General features: G+C 56.7%; 1 protein-coding gene across 2 annotated transcripts; it reads right to left on the reverse strand.

Moving 5' to 3' along the window:
* Positions 1 to 242: 242 nt before the first annotated feature.
* On the reverse strand, positions 243 to 12071 carry SLC35D1 (solute carrier family 35 member D1). Of its 2 annotated transcripts, XM_030032067.1 has the most exons (12): positions 11854 to 12071; positions 11308 to 11341; positions 11123 to 11209; positions 10763 to 10830; positions 10222 to 10293; positions 9359 to 9427; positions 8925 to 9027; positions 8281 to 8373; positions 5305 to 5372; positions 4840 to 4918; positions 3890 to 3972; positions 243 to 3011 (listed from the first exon to the last, which is right to left on the reverse strand). In XM_030032067.1, exons 1-12 carry the CDS (start codon positions 12057 to 12059, stop codon positions 2903 to 2905), a joined length of 1071 nt encoding a protein of 356 aa, XP_029887927.1. In that variant the 5' UTR covers positions 12060 to 12071; the 3' UTR covers positions 243 to 2902. The 2 variants fall into 2 exon arrangements, with proteins under 2 accessions (XP_029887927.1, XP_029887926.1); XM_030032066.2 differs by lacking the exons at positions 243 to 3011; positions 3890 to 3972 and adding an exon at positions 3984 to 4671 and having other exon boundaries at positions 4790 to 4918.
* Between the last annotated feature and the right edge of the window lie 2558 nt (positions 12072 to 14629).

A 14629-nucleotide genomic window follows, 5' to 3' on the forward strand; every position in this document is an offset into this window, starting at 1 on the left:
AGGCACTAGGTTTGTTTGGTTATTCTGGGTTTTTTTTCCCCATTAATTTTCCTCTTCCCATCCTCAAATATTTAAAGCTAAAAACCCAAAAGACGTCCCTCACTCCCCCTTCCTCCACACATACCAGAGGACACCTAGAAGGGACAACAACCCTGGGGGAGTCTCAGCACCTTCATCATCTCCAGCCTTTTCTTGCAGGGAAGCGAGGGCCAGCTCCTGGCAGAAGGCAAGAGCAGGCAGGGTAGGAGGGAAGGTCATCGGTTTATTTGAAGCCAGTACAAAAATACATAGGCACATCATAAAATTCTTTTTGCTGTCATCCACTGACTGACATATAAAGCCTGTCATACATTCAAATAAAAAGGTCACTCTTTTAATCACTAAAACGGTCATTTTGTAAATAGATTCTATATAGAAAAACTTTTAGTCTATTAATAGCATAGAAAATACTGTCGTAGGAACTCTGTTCGCTTTCCCAGTGTATACAATACCATCCAGACCCTGGCACTGAAGTGTGCCCAGTTACAAACAAAATAAGCTTTAAAAACATTTTACCGTTTGGACAAGAAATCTAACCAGTAGATTCAAAAAATAAAAATCAAAACCTTCGACAGAATTGACATCCCGACTGCAAACGCCTCAGCACAGCGAAGTTACAAGCAAACGTGGCAAAAAGTGATTGGCAAATATTTCTGTTGAAGCAAGCGAGAGGAATGCACAGGCCTGGCTGAAGGACAGGGGTTTGGTGCAGTACAGCACCCGTGAAATCACACACTGGAAGGGGCTGCAGGGACCGGGGCACCAGGACAGGGGTCTGCCAGCCCCAGCACCACCCCGCTGCTGGGAACCAGTGCAGGGACCAGTAACCCCACCTGGAGCTGATGTGTGAGTAGCTCTGGGTCTTCTGCACAGCAGGAAGCATTTATCTTTCCTTATAAAAAGAAGAGCTCTGCAGCCAACTGCAAGTCTGAGGTCTTAGAAATGGAGGAAGCAATAAGAATGACTGGGGAATTTTTTTTTTTTTTTTTTTTTCTCCAATTCCGCACTACAAGGCAGGGAGCCCCACTGAAGGGCTGCTTCTCGCTCGGGGACGCACCGACTCAGCCCTCTGTGCTGCCACACGCCTTACAAATACAGTAACCACACCAATCCCCCGCTACGCACATTCTGCATCCCACTGACCCCGAAAGGGAGAGAAGGGAAGATGCCAGCTCTGGCACACCTGGCCAGAACAACTCCAGGGATGGGATTTTGGAGCAGGCAGTAGCGCAGGGGCTGGCAGACTCGCTCTGCATCTTTACCAGCACTGTTCAGAGAAATTCTCGGTCACATATAAAAACTTCAATGTTAAGCATTCCAATAAACGCAGCTTCGCCAAACAGCAGTTACATTTTCAGCAACTATCTTCCAGAAACAAATTACATTGTCTATAGAAGCTATTTTCCTGGTTACCAAAGGAATGTATACAAAAAAACCTCATACAGTTTTACCAAATTTTTTTTTAACCAAGATTATAAACAATTCTTTTTAAAACAAAAGACAATCCAAAAAAGACCTAGAAAGAAGTGCTGTGTTAAGACAACCTTTAAAAAAAAAAAAAAAAAAAAAAATCAGTTAACACTGCCCGACATATTAAAAATCCCATTCTTTTAACGGGTCACAAACCAAAGGATTACTACATCAAAAAAACTGCGGGACAGGGCTTGGCCAGAGCCGAAGTGCTGGTGCTGCAGCATGGGCACACGCCATGCGTGCTCGCAGGGACAAGCAGGAGCACCCGCAGAGCCGCCAGCCCCCCGAGTTTCCCATCCACTTGCCCAAAACCCATGATTCGAGTCCCTGCGCCTCTCCCAGGCACGTGCAGGGTGCTGATGGGTGGGAAGGGGGTTGCAGGGGCAGGAGCCGCAGCCTTTGCAGCGGATTTTCTGGATTGAGAGAGGAGGCTCTGCGTGCCAGGTGGGACAATGTCAGCTCTCCTGCGCACCCTGCAGCTACTCCCCGTTGGATCCAAAGTGCCCTGCGAGGGTCCCTGCACCAGGGCCAGCCCTGGCATGGCCAGCAGCTTTTCCAAATCCAAAGGTTTCTGACCCTGGGGTGGTCTGAAGGATGCTGCTGGCCCTGCCGAGCTCACCGGTGGCAGGTAAAACCTTCATGTTGGGAACGTCCCTGAGCCTCGTAAAAGCAACCTTGGGTGGGAAGGAGAGGGATGAATGTTTGCAGCGCTCTTAGAAACCAAGGCAGGTAAACCCAGCTTTAAAAGTGGGTTAACAAACAGAACAAAAAAAAAAAACCAAAACCCAATTAACAAGCGTGAGTTCAGAGAGCACTGAGCATTCAACAGAGGTTTTGGCCCAGACCAGGAGCATCCTGCCAAAGCGGCTTTGCTGGGGGGACACCAGCGCTCGCCTCGCATGGGCTGCGACGCCGCAGCTCCTCTCCCCTGGGGAGAGGAGGGGTTCGCCTGCCCCTTGGGGCCGGATCCGTGCCGGGTACCACGGTCGCACCGGAGGGACCGGGCTGGGGGAGGCACGGAGCAGAGCCAGCCCCAGCACCCATCCCCGGCTGCGCCGAGACGAGACGCAGCCAAGGATGCTCGGGGTACGGCCCTCCGAGCTGGCACAGTCCTCCACGATTCAAACGTGTACGCTGCCTGTGCCAATCTCTACTGCCAAATCTCAGCGTGATTAGAAACCCATTAATTCCTCACGATCAGACTTAATTAGATGTATTCTTCACCGTGCAGTCAGTTACCTTCCCAATAATTTGTAAAGGCAGCAATCTAGGTTGTGCAAATTAAGAGCATCACCGTTACTCCATGGCAGACGCCCCGGATTCCTTCCCGCATTCTGCCCGTGATCAGCTGAACAGAAATAGGTTGCTTCCAAAAAAAGCCTCTCCCCGGTCACACAGAGCTTTTTCCTTTAATATCCATCTTGATGCCAGCTTCAGACTGCTTGCTCATTTGCTCCTCCGTAAAAGTGATGTAGGAATACACCAGGCTTCCAGCAATACTGCAAAACAGGGTTGGGTACGAGAATGAGAGACCCCAGCTCAGAGCCGCAGAAACGACAGCACGTTCGCTGGCTGGCGCTCTCCTGCACTGCACAACGCAAACCTGCCACCAGCAGCCCGGAGGAGATGCTGCCTTTTACACCAGCACGTTTATTAGTTATATAGACCTGCCCCAGGCAGCCACAAACACCAGCTGCCAAAGAAAAAAGTCAAAACCGTGGGTACGCCAATGGTCAAGGATCCGCTGCAAGCATCAATTTGCAAGAAAACTTCCTCCTAAGATCGGGTATTTTGTTTAATTTGTACCCAAATGCTTGCTAGCCCAAGTCCCTAGCCAAGTGCTGGACCCGCTCCATCACTGAAGGGATTCTGCTGAAGGACACGGGGAGAACAGGGAGACTTTTCACGATACAGAAATATACCCCAGACCAGAAAGGAGACTTTTCCAAAAGCTGTGCTAAAATACGAGGTGAAATAAACCAAAAAAATACTTCTTTTGCTACCTTAATTATATGATTCAGATACACAACTCTGAGAACAACTTAAGTTTGCTGCTAAAATATGCTTGCACGTTCTCCTGGCTTTAAAACAACCCGAGTCTGTTTGGGAGCTCCCCACAGCCCCAGCTGTAAGCAGGGACCGAGCGGTGCCGCCGGCGGCACAGGGCTTGCCGCAGGCTGCGAGACGTGGGTCAGCGCCGCGCCGGCTCCTCTGCTGCGGCACGAATACCAATTCCATGGGGTTTTTTTGTTTTTTCTTTTTGTTTTTTTTTTTTTTTTTTTTAAAAGAAGCATTAAGCCAGTCAAACCATTTCAGTTTCACAGCAATTTTCACTTGCAAATCTTAAATAAAAACTGCAAACGCCCGATGTTCTCACCTGATATTTAAACCAATGAAGTTCGTCCATGTAAAAATATAGTCTCCTCCAAAAAACATCCCAATATAGGTTATTAAAATATTCTGCAAAGGAAAAAGATTTTAGCGAGAGCGTAAGTTTCCGTATAGCCCGAGACAAGCGTATGCTCTATGCATTAAAGCAACATGGAAATGGGGGAATCCCAGATGCAGACAGTGTGAAACAGGCAAGTGGCGGTAATACTGGATTCAAAGCGGTTGGTTTTAGAGCTGCTGAGAAACGCTCCTGAACAGAGGCTTCGACTGCTGGGGCAGCACAGCCGCCGGGCTGCGACGCTCTCCCTCATCGCGAGACCAGCACTGAAGCCGGAAAAACGCCCAGGAGCACCCGTCTATTTTTGCAACTGGCTCGTTGGGCCGAGGTGACCCAGAGGATCGCGGCTGTTTCTGGGTGCTTTGCCCTTCATTATCCCTGGGGAAGCTAAACGCACTAACCGCAGTCAGCGCCACGCATGGCTGCTTGCCGTGCAAACATGCACAGAGTATCTCTCTACTCCAGACAGCAGCAAAAAAAAAAAAAAAAAAATTAAAAAAATAATCCCATTGGAGCTTTCTCCCCTCCAGGCAGCGCGCAGCAAAAGCCCCCGGAGCCTCTGTCCTGCCCTTTCCGTGCCGATGCGGACACCGCTGCCTACGCGGGCAGAGCCAGGGGATGTACAGTGCTGCTGACGGCTTTTGCTGGAATAACTCCCGCAGGCAGGCAGCACCCTGCTCCACATCCCGGGAAGGCAGCGGGGAGGTGCGAGGCGACCCAGGCCACGCAGAGTTGGAGAGAGCCGCAGCGCCAGGCGCGTCCCAAGCGCCCAACGAGCCCCCGTGCCAACGGCTAAAGCCATCGTTTAATACGAGCCCCACGCAGCGACTGCTGCAACGCTCGCCTGGCGGCAGCCCTGGGAGCAGAGAGACACTTACCTTAATGCAGCCAACTATTGTAGTTGTAAGAGCAGAATTATACTGAGTGCAAAGAACCGTGGAGTACATCAAAATAAACCTGCAGAAGGAAGAGCCGACATCAGGCTCCAGGACACACTTTGGGCATTGCCATTCATCTCTGCATCTCTTCCCCTCTTTTCTAGAGCGGTATTTATACCACCACTTTTTTGGCTAAACCTGCACTGAAGCAGGATAGGAAATTATTTCCACCTGCCCTAGCTCTCAGAAATAGTGTCCCTATCAGAACCAAAGATTTTTTAATATATATATATATATATATACACACACACACATATATATATATTTTTTTTTTTTTTTTAACCCAGAAGAGCTCAGACCACCAAAATATGCTCCTTCTAGAACACCCCCACCCCATCGCCGGTTGACGGCTTGCACCCCAGCCCGGGGGCAGGCAGCACCCACCGCAGCAGCGTACGTCCTTACCCCATTACACACGACAGCGTAAACTGCACGACGAAGAGCGTGTCTGCCCAGCCCTGGTACTCCATTGCCTGCAAGAAACACACCCCGACCCTTAGAGGAGGAGGAGGAAGAAACGCAGTAATTCACAGCAAGACAAGAAACAAACCCCTGACATTGGCGTTCACACCACAGCAGGAAAAAAACCAAAACAGAACACAGCCCGGCGTGACATCCTGGGGCTGCGGCCGGTTGTCCACATCAGCATCACCCCCCGCCCGTGGCAGCACCCAGCACACCCCTCCTGGAAAAAGCGGTGAATAACAGTCCTACAAGCAGGAGGAACCAGGAAAGGCACTTCCCAGCCGGTCATCGTCCAGAATTGCCCTCCTTGCAATTCCTCCACTGCAAACTGCAACACTTGGGCAGCACGTCCCAGGGGGATTTAACCTCTAGAGATGGCTAAAGGAAGCCTGGATTTCACGGTAGGGCTTTTTTTTGTTGTTGTTTGTTTGTTTTAAAGTTACACTCCATGCACCTGAGTACGTTTTTGCCAGCTGCAGGTCTGGGGACGACTCCGAGGACAAAGCTGCAGCAGCAGGAGATGGTTTGTGGGGAGAGGGGGGGAGGCCAGAGGGTGTTGCTGCCGGCCAGGATGGGGACACGGGGTCAGAGGGAATCCCACGCAGCTCGACAAGAAGCGCAATGTCCTGCCCGTGGGGAAGAACAAGCCCCTGTACTGGGACGTGCTGGGGCCAGCTGGGTGGGAAGCAGCTCTGCAGAACAGCCCCGGGGTCCTGGTGGACACCAGGTTGACCGTGAGCCGGCAACGTGACCTTGCTCCAAAGGAGGGGAACGGTGTCCTGGGCTGCATCGGACAAAGCGTCGAGGGAAGTGATCCTTCCCCTCTGCTCAGCACCGGTGCTGGGTCCGGTGCTGGGCTCCCCAGTGCAAGAGAGACATGGACATACTGGAGAGTCCAGCAAAGGGCCACCAAAATGAAGGGATGGGAGCATCTCTGCCACGAGGAGAGGCTGGGAGAGCTGGGACTGCTCAGCCCGGAGCAGAGCAGGCTCAGGGGGATCTCATCCATGTGGATAAACACCTGCGGGGAGGGTGCCGAGAGGACGGAGCCAGGCTCTTCCAGTGGTGCCCAGTGCCAGGACCAGAGGCCACGGTGGTGGAGTCTCCAACCTTGGAGATAACTCTGGTGTCCGTCTGGACACGGTCCTGGGCCCCCTGCTCCAGGGGGCTGGGCCAGGTGAGCTCCAGAGGTCCCTGCCAGCCTCAGCCGGCCGGTGACGCCGTGAGGAAGCGAAGGTAGAACTGGGTGACGGCTGGTGCCCCCCACCTCCCCTCCCAGCAGGGCACGGACTGGCACAGGGGAGGGAAGGGGTGCCGAGCCCACGGGGATCCTGCCAGGCAGCTGGGACAGTGCTTTCCAACGAACAGGGACACGAAATCCAGCCCTACTGCAGGTGACCCATCCCCTTTACCCCCCCCAGGGAATTATCTGCGGGGGCTTTGCTCACCACCACCAGCACGCCCCTTTCTGCCTCCTGCAAAGCACAGCACGGCACGGCGAGGCGTCGTTACCTTTGATGCTTGTTAACGAACTACAAGACTTAACACATCCGTGGTGGGAGGCTTTCCTATGCAAACACCCCCCCTCTCCCCAGCACGGCCCCCCACGACGCAGCCCTCCATCCCCTGCTCGGGCAGCCGTCCCCACGCGAGACACGTTCAGCTGCACGCCCGTCACAAGAGGGTTTTTCATCAGGCTGCAAACGTGGAGTTTCCTGGCAGCAGCCCCAACAGAGCGCATCTTTGTCTGCCTCCGGCTGCCAGGAGCTCGGCCAAGGAAAAAGAAGTTTATTCAGGGAAAAAAGAAAAAAAAAGAAAAAAAAAAAAAAAAAAAGGCGATTTCTCCACAGGCTGAACAGAGGCTGCACAGTGCAGCACAGAGCAACATTTTGCTCCCCGTCCGCCAGCTCCTGCTTATAAATGAGCGCTTTATCCCCAAATATATCCCACTGAGTCGCCCTTTATGAAGGGCAGGGTCTGAGCTACCTTCACCCCGTGCAACCACTTCTCCTCGCTAATCGCAGCTCGTTATCTTAGCGACTGCTTACCGGGGTTTGTCATCAGGGCATTAAGCTCCTAATGAGAAAAAAAGCCACCAGGCTCTCCCTGCCTGGGCACAGCTGGAGGGGGGACAGGGACAACAGGGGGGTCTGCTGGGGCCACCAGCACCCACAGCTGCCACCCACGGGGGTCCGGGGGGGCAACACCGCCAGCCTTCGACATTTGCCTTCCCTGCCCGTGGACGGGGATGCCATTCACGCAGGCGTGAAAAGCGAGCGCTCTTGCTCAGGAGAACCGAGTATAGCTGCACGTAAGTGTCTACAATAATAACCATCATCATCATCATCCCACTGCAATATAAATATCACGTATACGGAACTGCACGTAAATCAGATCACGCCCTGATGGGGGAGCACGGGCAAACTGACCCTCAGAGCGATTCAACATAAAAACTGCCCCAGCAAGAGGGAAGGACAGAAAGAAGTTTCTTCAAACTCATTAATTCTAAAAATACCCGACTTCTTTGTTTTAAATAATATTTAGTTTCACTTATTGCTCTCGTACTTCCCCATTCCTCAAGCATTACGAAAATGCTTGAATGGAGCAACTCTGTGGATTTGAAGTCCAACGTAAGACTTACAGTTAGTTTCTGCTTACGTGGTTTTGGGGTAGTTCCTCTACCACCCTTTGCCCTAACCTCCTCCTCCCTCAGACGCTGCGGAGTTTGTATTTGCAAACTGGGGATAATGAACTACTTTGCAGTTTCACATTTTGAGTATGTCCCATTTTACGTAAGAAGGCTAAGTTACAGAAAAGTGCGTTGTAACAAACAGTAAAACGTTCTTCTAAGCAACCCATTTTGCCCATAAGGTATTGTGCCAACAAAGATACTGCTTTTGGGGGCAGGAATCCTACCTTCTGCGCATCTCCGGTGAAGTAGGCAATGGTCAAGGTGGGAAGGATCATAAACAGTGCATTGTAATATAGCAGACCGTATTTTCCCAGCTCCTAGAAATAAGAAACATCTGTGTGTTTAAGTTGGTTCCAAACAGGAGCATAAAACCTTATTCATATTGCTACTGAAGACTGGGTCTTGTGAGCTAAATCCATGTGGGATTCTCAGAGACAGAAGAGTTGGAGGGTGGGTTGGTTTTTTATATATATATATATAAAAATGTATGTATTTATAATTTTACATATTTTTTAAAATATTTATGTTAATATATGTGTGTATGTGTATCTACATCTATAAACCAGACTCAGGTAACGAGCTTGCAACAGGCTTTACGGTCACCATCAATCAAAATGCCATTTCTTTGCCGTCGCAAGGGACTACGGTCGTAACCGGCATGGGGACACGGCTCCAGCCAGCGCTCTTTGGCAACGCTGGGACCGCGAGAGCGGCACAGCGGTATTGCCAAACCTTCTGGACAGGAGATTTTGGGAGAGGGATGGGGTAGCACCGGGTGAGTCTCACCCCTTTGCCCTCTCACATGCAAGTTGCTGCCAAAGCAAGCGCGACGCCACAATGCCCAGAACGAAGCCGAAGGTCAGCCTACCTTTGAATCCAGCTTCTGTTTCACATAGGCACCGTTTGCAGCTGTTAAGGCATCGTTAATAAGGATAAAAATATATCCTTCCAGATCGAATGCCAAGTCAGCACTGGGAAAGGAAAAAAAAACCCCAAGTTAAAGTTTTAAGCTGTGCAGAGTGTAACACTTGCAAGATTCCTTCCACCTTCTGTTTAGCCAGTAAGTTGTCAGAAAAAGTTAATCATGGGAGGAGAGGCTGGGATTTGGGTCAGTAAAACATTCTTTCCTACTAGAGAGCATGTCTGAGGGTAAAAAAAAAAAAAAAAAAAAAAAAAAGGTCAGCGTTTACTCTCTCTTCTTGGGACATAGCGTGGTCCTTGGTTCACCTTAGCTCTGCTGGCAGGCCCACGCAGGGACCCTTCGGGAGACACGGGAGTGGGGACGGCAAACCGGGAGCTCACCTAGCAGCTACGAACGCACCGATGATCATAGCAAATACTGTCATCTGGACACTCCAAGAAAACTTCTTCCTGGAAAAGAGGGGCAGGAGGACACCGCCGTCATCCAAAGTTCAATCTTCACCGAGGTACTGCGAGCACTTTGGAGAACGGCGGGGAGAAGCCTGTCCTCCCAGCACACACAGGGCAGGGGAAAAAAACCCCAAGCAAACCAACCCGTGCAAAAGCAGCGAGTAAAAGCAAGACATTTTTAGGCAATTATCTCCGTCATTTAAAAAAAAACAAAAAACCCACAAACTTGGCATCGATGAGGTGCAAGTTTATGGCGTGCTACGGCTCTGCCGATTGCAGAAAAGGGCTCGGCTGGGCACGGGGCGGCTTGGCGCCGCGGGGGGACCGGACCAGCCCCGCGGTGCCGGCCCCGGGGAGGGGGCTGTCGGCACACGGCGTGGGCGGTTTTGGGGTCTCTGCAGGCACCCCGGCGGAGGAGAGCCGTTAGCGCGGGCAGACGGGCACAACCCCCTCCGCTTCCAAAACCGCGCCGCGGAGACGGAGCACATCCATCTTCTTCTCCCCGCCCGGCAGCTACGCGTGGCACCCCGTCTCGCCCGGCTCCCTCCAGGCACGCGGGGCGGCAGCGGGGAGGCCAAGGCGAGAAACACGCCGCTCCTCTCCGTACCCGCTTCCTCCGCCCACCCTCGTTCCCAAAAACCCAACTCAAGAGCCAAAACCCCTGACCGCACGGATCCCCGACACACAAAAGCTCACTGACGCGCTGCGCGCCGTTCCGACGCCTTCAGACTTTTGTAACTCTAACCGGTATCTGTCACTGGCAGCCCCGGAGAGAAGGCGCCGGGAAGACTCACTTGAGTAAGAATCCTTCGGCAAACATTGTAAACAGGATGGAAAACCTTCGCAGGACGGTGAACATCGGCAGGCTGCGAGGGAAAGGTTCAGCAGGGTGAAAGAGCCGAAACGCAGCTCCCGGGGCCACCCACAGAGCAACGCCCCGAGCGGGCGCCGGGATAAGGGCTCCGGAGAACAGAGCCATCGGTGAGCCTGCCGGTTTCCTTACGGAAACGGCATTCCTCCCGCACCCGAAAAGGTATCGCTCACGTCAGACCTCGTCAGGGCGGGGGACCCCCGACCCTCACCCATGGCGGCCGAGGGCCAGACCCGCATCCCTCCCTACCCGCTGGCGGGGGGAAAGCATTTGGAAACACGCACGTGGCTTATTTTAGCGTGGGCAGAGAAGGAATTGTATCGCCCCGAGCAGCTCCCGCTCGGGTCACCCACACCCCTGCAAAGCCTTAGTGCCCAGCAGCAGCTCCCCACGAACACCGGCCCCCCCACAAAGGACCCTGCTGTATACCCCCCCCCCCCCCGGTAGAGAAAAGCCATCCATACTTCAGTTTCTTGGTGCTGAACAGTCCTGTGATTTGGTTCCCGAAATACAGAAGAGGTAGAGGAAACGTCTAGAAAATTATAAGAGGGATAACACACTGCATGAGCGACCGGAGAAAGCCAGGGAGCTCCCCGGCAGCACCCCCCGTTTTATAAACGGATATGAAATTATTTCCACCCCGCGACGGAAACGTCCACGCACGCCAGCCGCTCCGCGGGTTCCCGCGGGGCAACGACCGCCAGCATCCCGCTGCCAAAAAGCCGGTGGTACCCACGGCGGGCGAGGGGGCCGGGGCAGAGACCACCGCCCGGCCTCGGGGTGCAGGAGAGGTGCCCGGGGGGGGGGGGGGGGGGGGGGCTTACCCTCCGGGGGACGTGTCTGTCGAGGTCGGGGAACTTGAGCACCCGCAGCGCCTTGCCCGCCCAGAGCACCGCCACCGTCGCCAGCATCTGCAAAAGAGTGGGGGGGTCAGCTCGACGGCCCCCCGCATGGGGGGGGGGGGGGGGTCAGAGGGGAACGGGGGGGGGGGGGAACACACCCCACTCACCTGGCCCAGCCCCACGCACAGCGAGGAGGGGAACCTGCGGGTAGAGAGCAGACGTCAGTGGGGGCACCCACACCTGGGGGGGGTCCCAGCAGCCATGCACACCCCCTCCCGCGCTGTCTGCACGGGAAGGGGGACAGCAGCGGCCCCCAGCCCCCCCCAAACCTGCAGAGCCATACTGGGGGGGGGCACTGCCCAGCCGTGCAGGGGGTGCCCGTGGGAAAGAAGAGGGGGTGGGGGGGGTTGGCAGTGCAATGCTCTCCCGGGGGGGGGGAAGGAGGGGTGTGCAGGGGAGGGGGGGGAACCCCACAGCAGGGGGGGTGCAAACACAGGGTGCCAACGACCCCAAGACCGGGGGGGGGGGGGGGGGCGTGCATAGGGGTGCCCGGCCCCCGAGGACGTGGGGTGCAGGGGCGGGGGGTGCAGGGGCGCACAGCACCCCAAGGGAGGGCTGCATGCTGGAATGGGGGGGGGGGGGGGGTGATGCAGAGAGCCCCCCCCCCCCCCGGGGGATGGGGGACGGGGGGGTGCCCGGTCGCTAGGCCGTACCCGTAGGTGGTGAGGACGCTCTTGTTGACGACGACGATGAGGAAGGAGCTGAGCCCGTAGAAGGCCGCCGCCAGCAGCTTGAGGCAGAGCGTGAAGCCCGGCGCCGCCATCCCCCGCTCCGCATCGCCGGGCGCGGGGGCTCCCGCGGGGGCTCCCCCCTCGGCCCCGGCCGCCGGGCGTCTGCGCGCCGCCGACGGCGACGACATGGCTGCGGGGGGCGGGGCCAACGGCGGGGGCGGGGCCGGGGGCGGGGCCGGGGCGGGCGGGGCGCGCCGGCGCGGGAAGCGGGGGGGCGCGGGCGCGGGAAACGGGGCGGGCGCGGGAAGCGGGGCGGGGGGCGTCAAACGGGGGATTTGTCGCGCAGGGAGCTGGCATGCGGGGAGCGAGGAGTTGCACGGGGGTCGTGTTGGGGGGGGCATTGCACAGGGGGGATCACACAAGGGTCTGGTATGGGGGGGAGCGAGGAGTTGCACAGGGGTCATGGGGGGGCATTGCACCGGCGGGGGGGAATCACACAAGGGTCTGGTGTGGGGGGGAGCGAGGAGTTGCACAGGGGTCGTGTTGGGGGGGGGGCACTGCATGGGGGGATCACACAAGGGTCTGGTATGGGGGGAGCGGGGAAGTGCACAGGGGTCGTGTTGGGGGGGGCATTGCATGGGGGGATCACACAAGGGTCTGGTATGGGGGAGCGAGGAAGTGTGCAGGGGGCGGGGGGGGGCGTTGCGGGGGGGGGCATAGCACAGGGGTCTGGGGCGAGGGGGCAGGGAAGTGCACAGGGATCTGGTATGGGGGGGCATTGCACCAGGGTGGGGGCATAGCACAGGATTCTGGGGTGGAGGGGGCAAGGCATTGCACAGGGGTCGGGGGGGGGGCATTGCAGCAGGGGGGGAAATCACACAAGGGTCTGGTATGGGGGGGGCACAGGGGGTATCGCACAGGCATTGGGTATAGGGGGAGCAAGGAATTGCACAGGGGTCGTGGGGGGGCGTTGCAGGGGGGGGCATAACACAGGGGTCTGGTGTGGGGGGGCATCGAACGGGGGATTTATCGCACGGGGATCTGGCATGGGGGGCATGGCATTGCACAGGGGGTTGGCATGGGGGGGCACGGCACGGGGGGGGGCATCACATAGCAGTCTGGCATGGGGGGGGCAAGGCATTGCACCGGGGTCTGGCGTAGGGGGGCCGGGGGGGGGGATTGCACAGGGTGCTGGCATTGGGGGCATTGGACATGGCGCTGGTACGGGTGGGGGGGTGGCACTGGGGGGGCATCGCACGGGGAGGGCACTGGGGCATGGGGGGTTATTGGAGGGGCAAGGGGACGCGTACTCCAAACACGCTGCAGCGGGTGCCCTTTTCCGAGCGGAGGGACGGGACGGGGGGGGGGTGTCCCTCTGAACCACGTTCTGCCAAGTAGAAAAACCCCAAAACAAGGCAGCTCCAAAAAAAAAAAAAAAACACACACCACCACACTCTGACCAGATTACGTCAGAAAAAACGGCATTGTTTAGGATTTTGCTGGAAGACAAGAACTAACACATACACCTAAAGCCGTCACCGCTCTGGTATCTGCGTCCCACCACCCACGCGTCCCGCTCGCAGCCGGGGAGCCGGTTCCCACCCGGCACGGCGGCTTTCCTCCGGCAACGCCAACCGCCGTGGGGCCGCGGCTGTGCCGGCGTGGGGGGCTCGCGGCGGGGACGCGGCGGGTCCCCACGGGGGCAGGCGCCGCGGGTGGGGGTCTCCGTCCCCGGGAGAGGGGGGAGCCGGGGACGGCACGTGGCTGGAGGGATAAAGCCAGCGCGGGTGGCCGCCGAGATGCTGCGGCGAGCGGGCGGCGGGGGGGGTGAGGAGATGGAGGGTGGGCATGGGGTCTCGCAGCGTGGGTGCGGGGGGGGGTTGGGGTGAGCCCCCCAGCTCGGCAGCCCCAGCCGCAGCACTTTAGGGTCAACCCGGTGGGAGGAGGTGAGGCGGCTGCGGGACGTTTGTTGCCCTTGGCCGTGGCCGTGTTTGCAGAGGAAACGGCCCCTTTTTGGCCAGCTTTATCCCCAATTATCTCCCTGCCGCGTCCAGACCTGCCCGGGCACGGCCAACCCCTGCGGCCCCAGGCGTGAAACGGGGCGTCGCGGCCCCGTGGGCACGAGCTGCTGCTCGCCCCGGCACGCTCGCCCTCACCCTCTCCCCTCGCAGGGGGAAAGAAAACTCTTTGCCCAAACTTTTTCTTTTTCCTGCCTCGTTCGTGTCCCCGCTGCTGCCCCACTCCCGGCAAAGGGGTGCGGGAGAAGCAGGGGCCGTTCCCCGGCACGGCTCACACCGGGCTGCAGGAAGGACAGACCGACTTTAAAAGCCAGGAGCAACTTTCCCATATCTAGGATGTCCTTTTAGGCTGGCCAAAAAACACAGACAGAAAAGCTTTCTCATGGGCATCACCTTCCTTGTTCCCGCACTAAGTCCTGTCCATCCTTATCAAGCCACAGCGCGGGCTTGGACCTAGAAATATTTACTCCTCCAACAGCAGAGAGGAACCTAATCCTGCCCGGACTCCGGCGCCAGCGGGATTGACGCAAACGGCCCCAATTCCCAGGCCTGCCCTCCCGCCGGCACATCCCGGCGGCACCGGTGACCCCGCGGTGACGGGCAGGGAGCCGCACACACGGGGAACCCCTGCGAACCCCACGGGGGGGATGCGGGTGCAGCCCCCCCCGGCAGCGGCCACGGCACAAACGCCACCGTGACGGTTTTAAGCTCAAATATTTGGACCCTCTGGGTGAACGGGT

This window comes from Aquila chrysaetos, chromosome 12, assembly GCF_900496995.4.
Source record: "Aquila chrysaetos chrysaetos chromosome 12, bAquChr1.4, whole genome shotgun sequence".
NCBI lineage: Eukaryota > Metazoa > Chordata > Aves > Accipitriformes > Accipitridae > Aquila > Aquila chrysaetos.